Here is a 19,844-nt window from a genome sequence, read left to right as displayed (position 1 = left end):
AGGATTTGAAATAGCTCAACTGGAATGCCATCACCTCTACTAGCTTTGTTCATAGTGATGCTTCCTAAGGCCCACTTGACTTCACATTCCAGGATGTCTGGCTCTAGGTGCGTGATCACACCATCGTGATTATCTGGGTCATGAAGATCTTTTTTGTACAGTTCTTCTGTGTATTCCTGCCACTGCTTCTTATCTTCTGGTCCATACCATTTCTGTCAGATCCATACCATTTCTGTCCTTTATCAAGCCCATCTTTGACCAAGGATATTGTGGTTCAAAAGAGTATTATCTTTGAGAGTTATGATAAAACAATATAATACTGGACTCTTGGTCAAAATACTGGGGGTGGGGTGGTGAGGAGTTCAGGAGAAACAGGCCTGGCCGTGTGGCAGTGCCCACTGAAGGCGACCACTGAGGATGTGTAGTTTAATTCTAGTTCTCCATCTGCACATGCTCACAATTTTCCAGACTAAACAGTTTAGATACTAACTTTAAGGAAGCATTAGGTACCCGCTGCACTCCGTGGTCTGTGGCAGCCACCCTCCACTTCTTCCTGGCTCTGGTTCATTTCCTGCCGTCTGGGAGCGGCCATCCCCACACAGGGGTTGTGACATGCTGTCCCATTCCTTTCTGAGGTTCATGGCCTTATACAGTCACCATCCCGTTCTTACTTCTACCCTGCACTGGAAACCCAGCCCTGTCACCCTCATCCTGCCTGAGACAGAGGCCCAATCAACCCCCGGCACCGCTGAAGATTCAATCAACAGGTCAGCTTCCCAACAGCTCTAAGAACCACACTTTCTATCAGACAGCCTGGAGCTAAGACCACAATCCTGCCAATTCATCTCAAGGCACAGAAACCAGAGGTACAGTTGTCCCTCAGAATCCAGTGGGGACTGTTCAAGGATGGCCATGGACACCAAAATCCAAGGATGCTGAAGTCCCCTACGTAAATATGGCATAATACTTGCATATAACCTATACATATCCTCCTATATACTTGAAATCATCTCTAGATGACTTGCAATACATAATACAAACCGACAGACCTTAGAGGTTCAATTTTAGCAGACTGGAATTGCAGGGTCAATTCCAGATAACTGTAAAAAAGCAAATGTTGCAATAAAGCAAGTCACACATATTTTGTGATTTCCCAGTATACACAGCTATGTTTTTAATATGAAGTGAAAGTGTTAGTTGCTCAGTCGTGTACGACTCTTTGTGACCCCATGGACTGTAGCCCACCAGGCTCCTCCATCCATGGGATTCTCCAGGCAAGAATACTTGGGCAGGTTGCCATTTCCTTCTCCAGGAATCTTCCCAACCCAGGGATCAAACCTAGGTCATCCACATTGTAGGCAGATTCTTTACCATCTAAGCCACCAGTTCACTGAGTGTGCAATAGCATCATATCTTTAAAAAGCAATGTACATACCTTAATTTAGAAATATCTTACTGCTATAAAATGCTAACCATCATCTGAGCCTTCAGTGAGTCGTGATCTCTTTGCCGTAGTGCCATCAAAGATCACTGATCACAGACAGCCACAACAAATGTATTAACAATGAAAAAGTTTGAACTTTAACAAGAACTATCAAAATGTGACCGAGTCAAAAAGGGAGCAAATGTCATTGGGAAGATGGGGCCTAAAGACTTGCTTAACTTAAGGTCACCAACAACATGCAATAGAAACACAGTATCTGAAAAGCACAATAAGGCCTAATGAAAATGCTATGTAAATAGCTGTGACTACAATGTATACGGTAGACAAAGAGTTTCAGCATGTAGAAAATCCAAGTTTTACTTTTTGGAACTTGCCTGAATCTTTTTTCAAATATTTTTGATCTGCAAAGGCAAACTCCACGAATACAGAGCACCAGCTACAGAGTATCACCCTGTGTTTCTGTAGAGGTAAACTCCAGCACCGTTCTGCCTAAAGTTCTCCTCCCCCGGGTACCAAGATGCTGTCACAGTTCTCCACCGCAAAGACTTCCCTCCCACGCCACTCTAGAGGTAACGGTGCCCCGACCTGCTCCCTGGCTCCTTGCCCTTCTCAATTTTGTTTTTCTTTTCTTTTTTTTTGCCTCATCAGGTGGCTTGTGGGCTCTTAGTTCCCAGACCAGGAATTGAACCCAGGCCCTCAGCAGTGAGCACAGAGTCCTAAACACTGGACTGCCGGGGAATCCCCTCAATTTTATCTTGTAGCACTTATTGCTACTTGACAATAAGTTTGTCTATCACCTCTCCTTTCCAAAATGTAACCTCCCTGAGGGCAGGGACTTGGCTTGGTTTGCCTCTGTGTGCTCAGACTCTCAACAGTACCTGAAGCATAAAAGCAGAACAAACACGTATGCAGAATGCTCAGGATCCCAGGAAAATAGGACTAAAGGTCAAAGCGGGTTGAGAACAGAAAACTGATACTATTAACGTTAACTAAGAACATGCGCTTTCCCCACCCACACGCCCACGCCCACACCCACTTCATGCCCTAACAGGGTGATTTCATGGCACTACTTTTATGCACTCTGACATTTAGACTGTTCTAAAGAACTGAAAAATCAGTGACTACAGGGGCATATTAATAATAGCTGAATACGTCACTTTGTGCCAGAAAAGAACCCAGTGCAAACACAGTACCTTCTTGTGCCCGCTTCAGTATTTCCAACAGACACAAATCATCTCAGAATTCAGGGTGCAGTGGGAATTACATTAAAGCCTTTAGAGGCCATGGGTGTTGTTATTTTAAGTAAAAAATTAGTGCTTTCTACTGTATATAAAATAGATTAACAAGGACCTCCCGTATAGCAAGCACCGAAAACTCTACTCAGTACTCTGTAATGGCCTATATGGGAGAAGAATCTTAAAAAGAGTAGATATATTTGTGTATGTATAACTGATTGACTTTGATGTACACTTGAAATTAATACCATATTGTAAATTAACTATACACCAATAAAAAATTTTAATAAAAATAGGTTTTAAAAATAAACAACATTTGGTTGTGCAACTGGGGGTAAAAACAATCAGCACTTTGCTCCTCCTTCTCCTACTACAATCCTACCAGCTAAAAATCCCGACCAGCAATTGGCCTTGTGACAGCAACATCTAGGAAGCTGGCAGGCAGTTCAGAGTGTCTGGTTCTACCCTGACCTGACTCCGGCCCTCAGCCACCACGTGATCCTGGGCAAGGTGCTGCACCTGTTTCCTCATCTGTGAATCAGGGGGCAATCACAGGGTCTATATCACAAGGCTGATATGAGAATTAAAGGACTGAGTAACAGGCACACAGCCTAGACCAGTACCAGGCACAGGGTAAAGGTCAATTCTCTTAGCTGTCATGTTCAGGAGCATTATCACCACAGCTGAACTCACTCATACACTGCCGTGTGCGTGCCCAGTCGCTCAGTCACATCTGACTCTTTGCAACCCCCAGGACTGTAGCCTGCCAGGCTCCTCTGTCCATGGGATTCTCCAGGCAAGAATACTGGAGTGGGTTGCCACTTCCTCCTCCAGCTTATACACTTACCCTTTAACATAATTCTAGGAAGTACTCATTCTCGAGAACACAGAAAAAATAGCCTGTCTTTTTTTTAAGGCCTGAAAAAACTGGTGACAGTACAGTGTATCACAATCTAGTGGGGATTCTGCTGTAAATCTCTGTTGAGTGAATGAATGTCAGGAGACAAATGCAAGTGTTTAAGAAATGTTGGTAAATACTATTCAACGCCCTCAGAACTCACGTGAAGTAAGATCACGCACACAATGCACTCAGCACAGCACTGGGCACATGGCGAGCACTCCACGGAGGGGAGCTATTACTACTCCTGTTGGGACAGTGTATTTCAAGGCAAAGTGGGACTTTAAAGTCTCGCAGGCTCAAGTTCTCTTCCTCTGCACACAGCCTAGAAACCCACCGAATGAGGCAAGTTCCAACACTGCCCTGCTATCCCTCTGCCTCTCCATAAGTTGTTGTTGTTTTTGTTGGTTTTTTAAGAAAAGAAAATTTTGACTGCACTGGCTGTTTGTTGCTGCACATGAGCCTTCTCTAACTGGGGTGAGGAGGGGCCACTCTCTAGTTGCAGCGTGTGGGTTTCTCACTGCAGTGGTTTCTCTTGTTGCAGCACGCACAGTCTAGGGTACGCAAGCTCAGGAGTTGTGGCGTGGGCTCAGCAGTTGCAGCTCAAAGGCTTAGATGCCCCAAGACACGTGGGATCTTAGTTCCCAGACCATGGATCAAAGCCACGTGCCCTGCATTAGCAGATGGATTCTTAACCACCAAACCACCAGATAAGTCCTTCCATAAGTTTCCTGCTTTTGTCTTCATGATATGTTAAGATGATTCTTCATGAGACTTGATTTCAATGCAACTGCTCCAGGGCTAACAAAAATCTAGGAAGTGTTGATACAGTTCAAAGCACCTTTTTACAGATGAAGACACAGAGCATTGGTCAAGAGGTTCAGAAATTTGTCCAAGATCTCCCCATGAGTGGCGCCACTGGGGTACTAGAAATCCAGGCTCCCCAAACCTCACCCAGGCTTCTTTCCATTACCAGGTTCTACTCATCCACAGATAAATGCACCAAAACCTCCACCAGAGCCAGCTTCTACACCCAGATTTCCCCCCATCTAAACACGGATGTGTTCATGAACACCCCACCACTCACCATGATCTCCCTCTGCTCTTCCAGATTCTTCAAAAAATTAGAAAATTCACGCAAGGAAGCATCTGTAAGGAGAAAGGCATCATTATTTCATGGCCAAGGCAAAGGAAAGCCAACGAAAACCTCGTCTTTACGTACCTATGCAGCGTTCATCGTCAGTCTCTGCATCACCGATAAACTCAAATTTGAAGTCTCTTAGGGAGTGCGCAAACTTCCGCTGGGCTGCCGAGAGACCTGGAAAGAAAGATGGAGTGACCACGGGCGTCCTTGCTTCCAGTCAAAGTTTAGCATGAACTGATTCCTCCTCAGATGGCAGAGCTGTGGAGCTGTCCTCCACATGAGCTGTGACGAGACACAACCCAGCACCTCAGCCAAGGGGCCCGGCATCCCACCTGGGCACGTCCAGGGAGTTTGTCTGCTATGTTCTAGGATGGAGCAGTTGCTGGAGAAATATTTATATTGCTCCCAAAAGCAGTCTCCCGTTCTCTACTCACTCAGGTCAGAACGTGGGCCAAGTCAAGTTCCAGCCGTCATTAGGGGCACACTGCACCTGAGAGCACCTCCCGAGGCTTGGTGACATCCAACTAGGCGCCAAGATTTCAAACACAGACATCTCAAAGCCCAGTCAGCCCACCAGATGCCCTGAACTGATGCTCCAGCTCTGGCTGGAGAAACCCAGAGGATTCAAAGAGCTTTCAAAGCAAACAGCAGCAGCCAGGTAAGCCAAAGGCCAAGCTTAAATGGCAGAAAGAATTCATTCTCCAAAAGACCTATAGGGCCTCATCTATTTTTTCTTTCTAAACTGGTGATTCATAGAAAATAGTGGAAAATTCTTCTTCTGTAACAGGCTAACAGTTTGGCTCAGAGGTTAAAGAGTCTGCCTGCAATGCGGGAGACCTGGGTTCAATCCCTGGGTCGGGAAGATCCCCTGGAGAAGGCAATGGCAACCCACTCCAATATTCTTGCCTGGAGAATCCCATGGACAGAGGAGCCTGGAGGGCTACAGTCCATGGGGTCGCAAAGAGTCAGACACGACCGAGCAACTTCACTTTCATTCACTTTCAACAGTTATGTTACAGGCCACACACGATACTACAGGATACGTATTTCTTTAAACCTCTCTCAGTGCTCTAAAGAGAGAATAAAGGTTATCCCCATTTTACCATGGAGATGTTAGCACTAAGTCACCCAGCTAGTACAACAGCAAAGGTTTGATTGCTTCCAAAGGTTTAGAAGCTGCTGCTCCCTGACGTACGGCTCCTGGCTCACTACAATGAATACTGACAGACTGGGGTAAAGTAACACTTCCTGTCAAGCAAACAGAAAAGTTGAAAAAGCAAAACACCAGTCCATAACTGTTGATCAGAGCGCTTACACAAAAAATAAATACGGACAAGAAATCGAAGCACTGGACGTGAACACTGAGGGCTGTTTTTAATAAGACGGTGTAAGATGGTAGCAGCAAAAAGCTTCTCTTTTTTAGTCACTGTATTACAGCTAACAAGCAAGGAATGAAAGAAAAAATTTCTTATTTTTACACTGGGAAAAAAAACTTTTTAACCAACTCTTTACCTCCACTCATTAAGCACAATGGTTCCCCAATGCCCTCCTTGACAAGCTGCTGCTTCTCACTTCTTAAACTTCCTACGAACCCTCCCCAGTTCTCCCAGCCGCTCTCACAGTCTGGCTGTTTATTTTCTTTCTGGCGGCGCTGAGTCTTCACTGTGGCATGTGGCCTTTCTCTAGCTGTGGCTCACGGGCTTAGCTGCCCGGTGGCATGTGGCATGCGGAATCTTCTCAGACCAGGGACGGAACCTGTATCCCCTGCATTGGCAGGTGGATTCTTAACCACCGGACCACCAGGGAAGGCCTCTTAATGTTTTCTTAACAGTTTCTATTTTAGGGTAGTTTCAGGTTCACAGCAAATTGTGGAGAAGGTGGAAAGGTTTTCCCTAGAACCCCTGCCCTGATATGCATAGCTTCCCTCATTATCAACAACCTCCACTGTCACGGATTTGGAAACCTCATTCTTCCAAAGCTAAACCAGAAACGTTTTAGAAGGTGACACAGGATCGTAATTTCTTACCCTTGGAGTACAGAACAAAAGCACAACCATCATGTAAAACATGATGGGTGGAAGCATGGTCTCCTTCTCCACCCCTCCTTTGTAGGAGGCTTCTCTTTAATGGGACTCTTCAGCTCCTTTGGCAATAGGGAGAGTTTTATCCCACCCCCGGAATCTGGGCTGGTCTTGTGGCCAACAGAACGTGATGAAAGGGACACTGCTAATTCGGAACCTCCAGCTTCAGAACTTCGCGCATCCCTGCTCCACGCCATTGAAAGCCTCTGACCGCCATGTGATCAAGCCCCAGCTAGCCTCCTGAACGGTAAAAGATGTGTGGCCCAAGCCCCCCACTTATTGCCCCATCGGTCAGACATCCCACCCATAGAAGCAGAGCTTCCCGCCTTAAAGGAGGTAGCCCAGATGAGATCACACTGCCCAATGGGCAGAGTCCAAACTGAAATAAAGACTGCTGCTTAGGCCACTAGACACGGGGTGATTTGTTACTAAGTAATAAATAGACTAATACAGAAAGGTTAATGAAATTTGACTGTATTAAAATTTTAAAGACATTAAAAAGTAAAGAAAAAGCACATACCCCAAAGGTACAAACAGCAGCTATGAATCACTGAGGTAAGGCAGAAAGTCCCATAAAAAATTGGGCAAAACATTTGAATAGGCTCTTTGCAAAACAAAATGAAGGAAATCCAAATGGCCCAAAACCACATGAAAAGGTGCTCAAACTCATTAGTGATTATAAAAGTGAAAAGAAAATCTCAACACACCTCAGTACACTCATCGGACTGGCAAAAATCAGTAAGTCTGGCAACCTCAAGGGTTGGTGTATCTGGAGCAACAAAAATTTTCACTTACTGCCAGCAAGGGTAAGAATGGGTATGTGGTGGTGGTGATTTAGTCGCTAGGTCCTATCCGACTCTTTGTGACCCCAAAGACTGCAGCCCGCCAGGCTCCTCTGTCCATGGGATTTCCCAGGCAAGGATACTGGAGTGGGTTGCCATTTCCTTCTCCAGGGGATCTTCCTGACCCAGGGACAGAACACGCATCTCGTGCTTGGCAGGCAGATTCTTTATCACTGAGCCACCTGGGAAGCCCAAAAATTGATACAATCACCTTTCAAGTATTCTGGCATTATCTAATAAGTTCGGTAAGAACCTAGAACCTACAACTGTCCTTCCAGGTAAATTCCTAAGATAAACTTCAGCACACGTGCACTTACAGATGCGTACTTTCTACAACATACATCCACGCATCAACACAGATTAACCTCACAATGTGGAGAGGAGGAAGGAAGTCCCGAAAGAATCCACAGTATGGCTGTTTCACATGAAGTTCAAAGCAAGCTCCACTAAACCCTATGTGTACGTTGCATACACGGGTCACAAAATTACAGAACAACTAAGAACGGTAAGTGAATCATTCTCTCAAAAGTCACATGATCTTCACCACCTGGGACAACGGCAGAGGATGCAACAGACGGCTACGAGGGGATTCAAAGGTTATTTTAGCTCATAACCTAGTGGTGAGTCTGCGGATATTTGCTTTCTCATTCTTCTTTAAAGCATACACCTGGTTCCCATATTTCTGTATTTCCACCAAAATTTCACATCTAAACAATAAAAATGTTTAAATCATAAAAATGTAAAGCCTGGGGATTTCCCTGGTAGTCCAGTGGTTAAGCTCTGAGCTGGCAGGGGGGCACACAGGTTCGATCCCCGGTCAGGGAACTAATATGCCACATGCCAAGGGGCATGATAAATAAAATAATAAAGGTATATATCTTCTTAAAAAAAATATAAACCCTGGCTATCAAGGCCAGTCCAGAGTTAATCCAGGCAAACATAGGATTATTCCCTAGGATTGGCCATGCTGGCCTGTTCTTGGTTTACACAAGCCAAATCACTCCAGACTACCAGGCTTCAAAGTGCTGTCCCGTCCTGGAAGGGCTCCTTCCCCGCCCGCACCTCCGTCTGCCTGGCTCCTTCACAGAAACCTGCCCCTCCCACCACCCTCCCCAGAATCATCGCCCCTGTGCCCTACACCCCGCTCTGTTCCACAGCGCGCGACCTTCACAGCGCTGCTCACCTGAAACTGCCTCATTTAGCCAGTATTTTCTCGGGGTTCTCTCTTCTCCCGCCTCAGCTTATCTGAGCCCTGAGGCAGCAGCTGGCACCCTTGTGCTTCCCTCTATCTTTGAAACAGGGACCAGACAGTTTTTGCTTTTTAGTTCATGCAGCTGTTTCCAAATAGTGAGTGTGTGGGCTTATTATCATTTTTAATAACTTTATCGTATTCCATTTTGCTAATGTTTGCCAGTTCTCAACAGGGGCACGTAATTGGTTCCATTTGTGTGTTTATCTATGTAAATCTCTATGTACTTATTTATATATGCCATATATAAACAACATATAAATGCTTATATTATACATATAGAACCATGTTAGTCACTCGCTCGTGTCAGAGGCTCTTTATGACCCCATGGACTCTAGCCTGCCAGGCTCCTCTGTCCAAAGAATTCTCCAGGCAAGAACAGTTGAGTGGGTTGCCATTCCCTTCTCCAGGATATCTTCCCTACCCAGGGACTGAACCCGGGTCTCCTGCATTGCAGGCAGATTCTTGATCATCTGAGCCACCAGAGAAGCCCACAGAACCATAAATGCTGGTATAAAATCTATTTTTCCCCTCTGGAGTCTCTTCCTTTATTTTATCCAAAACTACCATGTCAAAAAATACTTCAAGAATCATGCTTTCATAATGTCAGGGCAAGATACTCTCCAGAAAGCTATAATTTAAATGCATCCATTTCTCAACATTTATTTCAATTCCTAATCTCATTAGTTGAAACTATTTATAACAGCAGAATTGAACTGAATCATATTTGCACAGCTAATATGATACATTTCTTCCTATGTAAATACCATACTTTTCTCTCTTACCTCTGTGCTAGGTATTATAGTTACATCTATTTTTATTTTAGAATATAATCATTTTTCCCCTCCACTGACTTCTTTCTAGTGTTATTAAGAGTTCATTAAAAAAACTTCTTATTGCTTAAAAATTTCACCACTCTAAACTCCAGTTCCATTTAATCATCACAAATTTATCACCTTTTCTGTTGTGTAGTACATTTTTTAAATATTTACTTGTTTTTGGCTGCATGAGGTCTTAGTTGTGGCTCCCAGGCACTGCTGCCCTGAGGCACGTGGGGTCTTAGCTCCCCGACCATGTCCCCTGCATTGGAAGATGGATTCTTAACCACTGGACCACGAGGGAAGTCTCTAAAGTACATTTTAAATCCCTGGTGGCTCAGACAGTAAAGAATCCACCTGCAATGTGGAAGACCCGGGTTTGAACCTCTGCTTGCAAAGATCCCCTGGAGGAGGGCATGGCAACCCACTCCAGTGTTCTTGCCTGGAGAATCCCCATGGACAGAGGAGCCTGGTGGGCTACAGTCCATGACGTTGCCAAGAGTGGACACAACTGAGTGACTAAGCACAGCACACTCTCCCATGTAGTTTATACTCTGAGAGATCTCTGCTGCCTTTTCAGACATAACAAAATCATAAGACACTTTACTACATTTACACAGTCCATTAAAAAAGTACAAAGATGCTCTGTGCCAAAGATAAAGGTTTATCATAGCACATGAAACTCAACCAGTCTCAGTTACAATGGCTGGCAGTACTCCTCTGCTAGGGGAAGGTAATGAAGGGCCCACTAGATGCGACTGCCTTTGTTGAGTGCCTACTCTGTGCTAATGGACTTACAAATAATATTTCACTTATTTCTTATAACCAGCCTGAAGGGTGAGTGTTGATGTTACCTTAAGTTACAGATGGGTTAAGCAGGTTCAGAGATAGATTAGTGACTTGATCAAACTCACAGACCTCTTTAGACTGCTCATATTATGACCTGGAGGCAAAGGATCAACTCCTTGGTCTCTCAAGCTTCTACTGATGTCTTCTCCATCACATTGTTCTGACTTTTGGGGAGATTTGACATGATTCCCAGAGCCTTTGCACAGATCTCAACTAGTTCTCTTGAATGGCTCAAACTAAATGGATAATAAACCGTGGGAAATTCTGAAAGAGATGGGAATACCAGACCACCTGACCTGCCTCTTGAGAAACCTGTATGCACGTCAGGAAGCAACAGTTAGAACTGGACATGAAACAGACTGGTTCCAAATAGGAAAAGGAGGACCTCAAGGCTGTATGTTGTCACCCTGCTTATTTAACTTATATGCAGAGTACATCATGAGAAACGCTGGGCTGGAAGAAGCACAAGCTGGAATCAAGATTGCCGGGAGAAATATCAGTAACCTCAGATATGCAGATGACACCACACTTATGGCAGAAAGTGAAGAAGAACTAAAGAGCCTTTTGATGAAAATGAAAGAGGAGAGTAAAAAAGTTGGCTTAAAGCTCAACATTCAGAAAACTAAGATCATGGCATCTGGCCCCATCACTTCATGGGAAATAGATGGGGAAACAGTGGAAACAGTGTCAGACTTTATTTTTTGGGGCTCCAAAATCACTGCAGATGGTGACTGAATGAAATTAAAAGACGCTTGAAATGAAATTAAAAGATGCTTACTCCTTGGAAGGAAAGTTATGACCAACCTAGACAGCACATTAAAAAGCAGAGACATTGCTTTCCCAACAAAGGTCCGTCTAGTCAAGGCTATGGTTTTTCCAGTGGTCACGTGTGCATGTGAGAGTTGCATCATAAAGAAAGGTGAGAGCAGAAGAATTGATGCTTCCAAACTGTGGTGTTAGAGAAGACTCTTGAGAGTCCCTTGGACTGCAAGGAGATCCAACCAGTCTATCCTAAAGGAGATCAGTCCTGGGTGTTCATTGGAGGGACTGACGTTGAAGCTGAAACTCCAATACTTTGGCAACCTGATGTGGAGAGCTCACTCATTTGAAAAGACCCTGATGCTGGGAGGGATTGGGGGTAGGAGGAGAAGGGGACGACAGAGGATGAGATGGTTGCATGGCATCACCAACGCAATGGACATGGGTTTGGGTGGACTCCGGGAGTTGGTGATGGACAGGGAGGCCTGGCGTGCTGCGGTTCATGGGGTCACATAGAGTCGGACACGACTGAGTGACTGAACTGAACTGAACTAAATGGAAAATTCATATACCATATGTTTCCATGTCCCTCATCCTCTCCTGCATGCTGATTCCCAAGGATGGTAAATTATAGCACTACTCTCTAGGAACACCTTCAAGGCTGGCACATACTACTGGATAAGACCAAACCTTTGTTGTCGGTGGTGTTATTTAGTCGCTAAGTTATGTCTAACTCTTGTGACCCCAGGGACTACAGCCCACCAGGCTCCTCTGTCCATGGTATTTCCCACACAAGAATACTGCAGTGGGTTGCCATTTCCTTCTCAAGGGGATCTTCCCAACCCAGGGATCAAACTCACATCTCTTGTGTCTCCCTGCCTTGGCAGGTGGATTCTTTACCACTGAGCCACCTGGGAAGCCCAATATGATGCCTGTGTGCACAAAAAGCATAGCTGACTTAAAAGAATTAAAAGGATCTGCAGTCTTTCAACTGAACTTGCCGCTTCCAGAGTCTCCCAGAGTGGAACTTTTAGGTCTTCAATCTGCAGACAAATGGAAGAGAAAAATACAGCCAGGGTTGGAAGAAATTTGAGAGATGAGGAGTTGTATTTGAGACCTACTCAGTCTGAGGGCAGAACTCCACATGGAGAGATCCAACCACACTTTATTTGTAGCATTTAGGATCTAGTTCCCTCACCAGGGATCGAACCTGAGTCCCCTGCATTGGGAGTGCAATGTCTTAGCCACTGGACCACCAAGGAAGTTCCTAACCACAGTTTAAATCCAGGTTTGGAGAGCCTCCAGACGCTGGCTGGAATTGCCCCACTCATCCTTGATGGTTTGACAAACGAGATTATTTCTTACAGCACAGCCACCTATGCACCTAGTAGTTCTGAACGATTAGACACATACGGACACTTGGAAGGAAGGGAAACCTCTCTGTTCAGATTGTTCTACGTCACTGCCAGGTAGCCCTCTGGGTACATGAGAGCCCCTGAAGTGACAAGACTGGCCCTGGGAATAACGTTGTAACCACAGGATCTCTCTGCAACTTCCCATCCCATCAACCAAACCACTAAATGGCACCCTTGAGGAACCGTGGCATGCTCTCTAATTCCCAGTTTGAGATGGAAAATGAAGCAGCCAATAAATGTACCTTTCTCACTCACGAAATTTGAAACTCAGGATTCTTCACCATATCAAATCCTAAACTCTTTTTCCAAATGGACAAACTGCACACAGAAGCTCACATTCCTCGGCATGTAGAGACTGAAATCGCTAGATTATCAAATATGCACCGGCTCTGCCAAGGGAAGGGCCACCACCCATTCTGCACATCAAAACACGTCCCCAAATTCCTCTGTGTTTTATTTAGAGAAGAACAGGGTGCAGACTCTAAGAACTTCATTTCTTTCACGTCAGATGCATGCCGAGGAAATAATGCTGATGTTAATCCAAGGAACTTGGAAGTGAAACAAAATTCCTCCAGGACTGTGGACGGGCTTCTCATTTTTCCTTCGTGTTTTTCCAGATTTACAGAATTGACTGCAGCACCGTGTACAAGAATAGCCGTCTGGCCTCTCTATACTAGTCAAAAAACAAAGAAAACAACTCATCTGATAGTTTTTAAGTGGTGCAAATGTCTCTCCAGCCCAGAATGCCTTACTGGGCTAGTCATGGCCTGAAGGCCACATCACAGGCTATACTTCGAGCAGCTCAAGGGCCAGTACCATCTGTGCAACTCTTACATTAAAGCCATCCTAGCCCTAACTCTCCAATCCAACCCAATTAGAATGCTTGTGCAGAGTTCTTCTTAATCACAGAATAAACCCCACCTCAAGTCACTAGTAATAGAATGGCCTGAACTGACAAATGCCGGGGGTAAAGGAACACAAGCTGAGTCCACAAAGATGCAGATGCCTCAAAACAAATGCATAAACCAGGACTCGAGACCCAATACGGAGGGGCTTCCCTGGTGGCCCAGCGGTAAACAATCTGCCCGCCAATGCAGGAGACATGGGTTCAATCCCTGATCTGGAAAGATCCCACATACTGTGGGGCAACTAAGCCTGTGCTGTGCTTAGTCGCTCAGTCGTGTCCAACTCTTTGCTACCCCATGGACTGTAGCCCACCAGGCTCCTCTGTCCATGGGGATTCTCCAGGCAAGAATACTGGAGTGGGTTGCCATGCCCTCCTCCAGGGGATCTTCCCCACCCAGGGATCGAAGCCAGGTCTGCCACACTGCAGGCAGATTCTTTACCATCTGAGCCACCAGGGAAGCCCAACTAAGCCTGTGGGCCACAACTACTGAGCCTGTGCTCTCGAGTCCAGGAGCTGCCACTGCTGAAGCCCACGTGCCCTAGAGCCCACGCTCCACAAGAGGGACCACTGCAATAAGAAGCCTGCACACCTGTAACTAGAGAGCAGCCCCCACTTGCTGCCAACTAGAGAAGAGCCAACACAGCAGCAAAAAACCCTGCATGGCCCAAAACAAATAAATAAAAACTAGAAAAAAAGACCCAATATGGAGCATGACAGACAACCAGATACTGTTGACCAAAGTGATCACGTCATTACGAAAAACGCTTCAGAGGGATATGATCTGGGCAATGCAGAGAATCCCACAGGGCAGGCACACTTCCTGCCTGACCACCCAAGGCAGACCACCACCCAATCCTCACCGCCACACCCTGCCGCATTCCAGACCTCAGCCATGCTGCACACCTCTACAAACGTGGGGAGTCTTTTTGGGTGAGGGTGTCTGTATAGAGAGAGGAGCTGCCACCGCAGGCTGTCAGATGAGAACGACATTCATTCAAACTTCGGCCACACATCTAAGCAGCTAACACTTCTACATTTGTTTCCTGCTGCTGCTCTAAGGTAAACTACCACCAACTGAGTGGCTTAAAACACCACCAACTTATTATCTTCTATTTCTAGAGGTCAGAAGTCCAGACGGGTCCCTCAGGGCTGTATTCCTTCTGGGGCCCTAGAGGAGAATACATTTGCCGGCTTTTTCAAGCTCCTAAAGGGTGCCCACAATCCTTGGCTCATGCCCCCCAGCCGTCAATCACATCCCTCCAACCTCTGCTTCTGTCATTACGTCTCCTCCTCTTACTCTCTTAAGGACCACCATAACTACAATGGGATCACCATGACAACACGGGATAATCTCACCGCCTCAGGATCCTTACTCCCAACTGCGGAGTCTCTTCTGCCACCAAAATTAACATTCACAGGTTATCCGGTAATTAGGAAGGGACATCTTTGGAGAGTCATTACACTGCCTACCATACCTGATAATGTCAGGTACTCTCCTAACCACCTTGTGTTCACTGATTCATCTGGGTATCACCACAACTCCGAGAGGCATGTTCTGTCATCATGCCCACTTTACAGAGGAGGAAACTGAGACACACAGGTCAAGCACCTCAGCCAAGATCACACAACCAGTCAACAGTGGAACCAAGAGGTACGCACAACTGCCCAGGTGGAGGCAGGATGAAGAACCCTGCCTGAGGCGCCCCCATCTCCCACTGAGTGCTCCCCAGTGAGACCAGATCCCACGGGAGTCAATCTGAAAATCACAGACAGTCTTCCCCTCACTCTACAGGCAGGGAAGAAAGCACAGCTGTGGACAACTAGCTCAATTTCACACACCTAATTCAAGGAGAGCACTCGCTAGAATCCAGATTTTAGTACAGAATCCAGCCTTGGTTTAGCCTGGTGAGGCAAAGAATGGCAGTGACAGGTACACTCTTAGTGGGGGACACATGGTCCACCAGCTGAATAGCACGTCCCGGAGAGAAGCCGCAAAGGACGTGCACACACACACACACGTGTGTGCACGCATACACATGCTGTGGGATAAGGCGAAGTGCTTAAGTATGAGAAAGAATAACCAGGCTAACACCCGCTCAACTTCTACCTTCTCTAATCACATGAGAAAACAAGAAATGCTGATGGACCAACAAAGCTAAATAACAAGAACGTATGGTGAAAACGACGGCACCCACTGCAGCGCTCTTGCCTGGAAAATCCCATGGATGGAGGGGCCTGGTAGGCTGCAGTCCGTGGGGTCGCGAAGAGTCAGACTCGACTGAGCGACTTCACTTTCACTTTTCACCTTCATACATTGGAGAAGGAAATGGCAGCCCACTCCAGTGTTCTTGCCTGGAGAACCCCAGGGACAGGGGAGCCTGGCGGGCTGCCGTCTACGGGGTCGCACAGAGTCGGACACGACTGAAGTGACTTAGCAGCAGCAGCAGCAGGATCATTGACACATCCAGAGAAGTACCTAAACCTGAGCAACAAAAACCGGTGGTCCTCAAAGTTTTAGAATAGCAAAGGAAACCACTGACAAAACAAAAAGACAACCTACTAAGTGGGAGAAAATATTTACAAATCTTATGACCCATAAGGAGTTAATATCCAACATATATAAACAGCTCATACAACTCAATACTTTTAAAGTGATTTAAAAAATGGGCAGAACTAAATAGACATTTTTCCAAAGATATATAGATGGCCAGACATATAAAAAAATGCTCAACATCATTAATCAGAGAAATGTAAATTTAAAACCACAATGAGCTATCACTTCACACCTGTCAGAATGGTTATTATCAGAAAGATCACAAATAACAAAGGTTGGCCAGGATGTGGGGGAAAGGGAACCCTCGTAAATTGTTGGTAGGAATGAAAACTGGTGCATCCACTGTGGAAAACAGTATGGAGGCCTCTCAAAAAACTAAAAATAGAACTATCATATGACCCAGCAATTCCACTCCTGGGTAGATATCTTAAAAATAAAATGAAAACACTAATTCAAAATGATACACGTAGCCCAATGTAAACAGCAGCGTTATTTACAACGGCCAAAATAGGGAAGCAACCTAAGTGCCCATCAACAGATGACGGAATACAGGAGGTGTGGTAGAAATACACAACGGGTTACCACTCGGCCATTAAAAAGAATGACGTTTTGCCATTTGTGACAACATGGATGGACCTGCAGGTGTTGTTATACTAAGTGAAGCAAGTCTGACAGAGAAAGACAGCTACTGTACGGTATCACTTACAGGTGGAATCTAAAAAACACAACAAGCAAGAATAGTGGAGTGGGTTGCCATGCCGCCCTCCAGGGGATCTTCTTGACCCAGGGATTGAACCCGAGTTTCTTAAGTCTCCTGCACTGGCAGGCGGGTCCTTTACCAATAGTGCCGTGTGGGGAGTCCCAAGGTCATTATGACGGGTCCTAGTTCAATGACGGGTGTCCTTTAAAAAAAAAAAAAAAAAAGGACACAGAAACATGCAAAGAGAGAAGACAAGGTGAAGAGACACAAGGAGACGAGGTCCATCTACCACCAAGGAGCAAGGCCTGGGCCAGGCTCCTCCCTCTCAGCTCCGGGAATGAACCACCTCTGCTGACACCTTGATCTTGGACTTCTAACCTCCAAGACTGTGCAACAGTACATTTCCATTGCTTCAGCCGCCCCATCTGTGGGATTTCTGCTATGGCAGCCCTAGGAAACAAATACACCATGATAGTTTTTTCTTAAGAAAAATAGGTAACCTTGAGGTGCAAGGTAATATACAGAAGACAAGAACACTATTTGCGAGTACTGTTTTCCCAGATCGAGGATTTAAGCTCAATGACAAAACATAATATTATTCAAACATTTCAGAACTGAATATAGTAACTTGGCAAACAAAGCAGTTTCCAAAATATCTTAAGGAAGGGGAGACAGAAAAGAAAAATAAAACCACGTACAGGGAATACTGTCAAGACAAGCTGCCTTGTTAACCACAGCATATGCTTAAGGTCCAAAATAAATATCAGCCAGGATTTAGATGTCAGAGTGTTCACCTGACGGAAAGAATATAAGCTTTCCCACCCTTCAGCCAGTGTGTCACCATTTCACTGTGCGGACTAGATACTCAGCTGCTGACCAAAGCCAAGAGCTGCAGTTTAAGTCTCCCATTTCTCACAAACAAATACTCATTTCCTTTAATATCTTTCATCTTTTTTAACTTTTGGCCATGCCACACAGCATGTCAAATCTTACTTCCCCAACCAGGAACTGAACCCACACCCCTGAACTGGAAGCCAGAGCCTTAACCACTGGACCATCAGGGAAGTCTCTCGTTTCCTTTAAAATAAAATTATTTGAATCAAACATGACTCACTCTAAGGAAGGCCTAACACCTCCCCGTTTGTACCCCAAATTAAGCATTTCACAAGAAATGCCCGATGACTTGCACGTTCACTCGGCACGGCCCAGGGCGTGGGATAAAATAAGAAGAGGACGTGACGGCCAACCAAGGGAGTCACGGCCCCCACTGGATGGGCGATCACCACCCACTCTGCAGAGTCAAAATGACACATTCCAGTGGAGTTCAGCAGAAAACAAACTTAAAAAAAAAAAAAAATTAAAGTCATCAGAAAAAAACAGCAAAGAATGGGGGGGCGGTGAACAGGGTTCCCCAAAAATGAGTTAAATTCATATCATAAACCACAGGGGAGACAGTGAGGTACCATGAACAAAAGGAGGTGAGTCCTTGTGATGGAAAGAGAACTCCATCTATTCTGTGCCCTATGTAAGTTAGGGCCTTTGAATGCAAGCAATAAAGTCACGAGAACATAACTGCAAAGAGCCAGGGAGAAAAAATAGGGAACAACTTGTGCTAAGAACTTGCAGTACAGTCTGCCCTGGGACCCTCTCTCTGCCGTTAATACCACGCGGCTGCTCTCTGAGTGTTTACTTTCCTCCCACTTGAAATGGGGTGTTTTCTTCTATTTCACGACAACTCCTCTTGTCGGAATTGCTGCTGCCCCACAGGGTCCGCGGCCTGGCCATTCCTGGAAGGCCGGGGCCTTTCCAGCATCCTCACATCAACTCAGATGCATTCTTTCAACTTCAGCTCTCACTGCTTTTCCCATCTTCGTTTCCAAAGTGAAATTCTCAGGAGACTCCAAACGGCTCTGCTCATTTCTTTCCCACGGAAGGACGTGACACACGCAGCTGTCTAAGGCCCCTCCCCAGCGACATTAGCCAGCCCAGGGACAGGAGAGGAGGGACAGCCCAAGGTCCTCAGAAAGACACCCCCTCACAGAGGCGGAGCCTCTCTCCCTGCTAAGAGCCATGCGGTAGTTGGCAGAGGACATGAGTGAGACTCACATGCAAGGCCAGTGAGTACAAAACATTTCCTTTAGAAATCCTCCTATGCTGCTGGGGGAAATGTTAATTAGTGCAGCTACTATGGAGAACAGTATGGAGGTGCCTTAAAAAAACTAAAAACTAGAGGTGCCGTATGATCCTTCAAACCCACTCCTGGACACAGACCCAGGGGAAAAAACTCTTAATTCAGAAAAAACATACACCCCTATGTTCATGGCAGCACTATTTATAATAGTCAAGACACGGAAGAAGCAAACTAAATGTCTATCAATAAATGAATGGATAAGATGTGGTACACACACACACACACAGGAATATTACTCAGCCATTAAAAAAGATGAAATAATGACATTTCCAGCAACAGGGATACAACTAGAGGTTATCATACTAAGTGAAGTCAGAGAAAGACAAATATCATCTACCACTTATATGTGGAATCTAGAAAAAAAATACGCAAATAAATTTATTTACAAAACAAAAATAGACTAACAGAAAACAAACTTATGGTTACCAAAGAGGAAAGGGGATGGGGGAGGATTCAGTTCAATTCGGTTGCTGACTCCTGTCCAACTCTTTGCGACCCCATGAACCGCAGCATCCCAGGCCTCCCTGTTCACCAACTCCTGGAGTCCACCCAAACCCATGTCCATCGAGTCGATGATGCCATCCAACCGTCTCATCCTCTGTCATCCCCTTCTCCTCCTGCCCTCAATCTTTCCCAGCATCAGGGTCTTTTCAAATGAGTCAGCTCTCCACATCAGGTGGCCAAAGTACTGGAGCTTAAGCTTCAACATCAGTCCACCAATGAACACCCAGGACTGATCTCCTTTAGGATGGACTGGTT

The 19,844-nt window shown here is 45.6% G+C and overlaps 1 protein-coding gene across 2 annotated transcripts in view; it reads right to left on the bottom strand.

Moving 5' to 3' along the window:
• Positions 1 to 19,234, bottom strand: part of LOC104988029 (rho GTPase-activating protein 10-like) — a 74,557-nt gene extending 55,323 nt beyond the window's left edge. The window contains exons 1-3 of one of the 2 annotated variants that reach the window (XM_010839164.1): positions 18,714 to 19,234; positions 4,800 to 4,895; positions 4,665 to 4,726 (exon numbers count right to left, since the gene is read on the bottom strand). In XM_010839164.1, coding sequence (XP_010837466.1) covers positions 4,665 to 4,667 — 3 coding nt within the window. In that variant the 5' untranslated portion in view covers positions 4,668 to 4,726; positions 4,800 to 4,895; positions 18,714 to 19,234. Of the gene's footprint in view, positions 1 to 4,664; positions 4,727 to 4,799; positions 5,566 to 18,713 lie in introns of those variants that run through there. The other variant, XM_010839163.1, reaches the window with a different exon arrangement.
• Between the last annotated feature and the right edge of the window lie 610 nt (positions 19,235 to 19,844).

This window comes from Bison bison, unplaced genomic scaffold, assembly GCF_000754665.1.
Source record: "Bison bison bison isolate TAMUID 2011002044 unplaced genomic scaffold, Bison_UMD1.0 scf7180017864114, whole genome shotgun sequence".
Taxonomy (NCBI): Eukaryota; Metazoa; Chordata; class Mammalia; order Artiodactyla; family Bovidae; genus Bison; species Bison bison.
The sequence above is the reverse complement of the archived record's forward strand: the minus strand, read 5'-3'. Positions and strand labels throughout refer to the sequence as shown.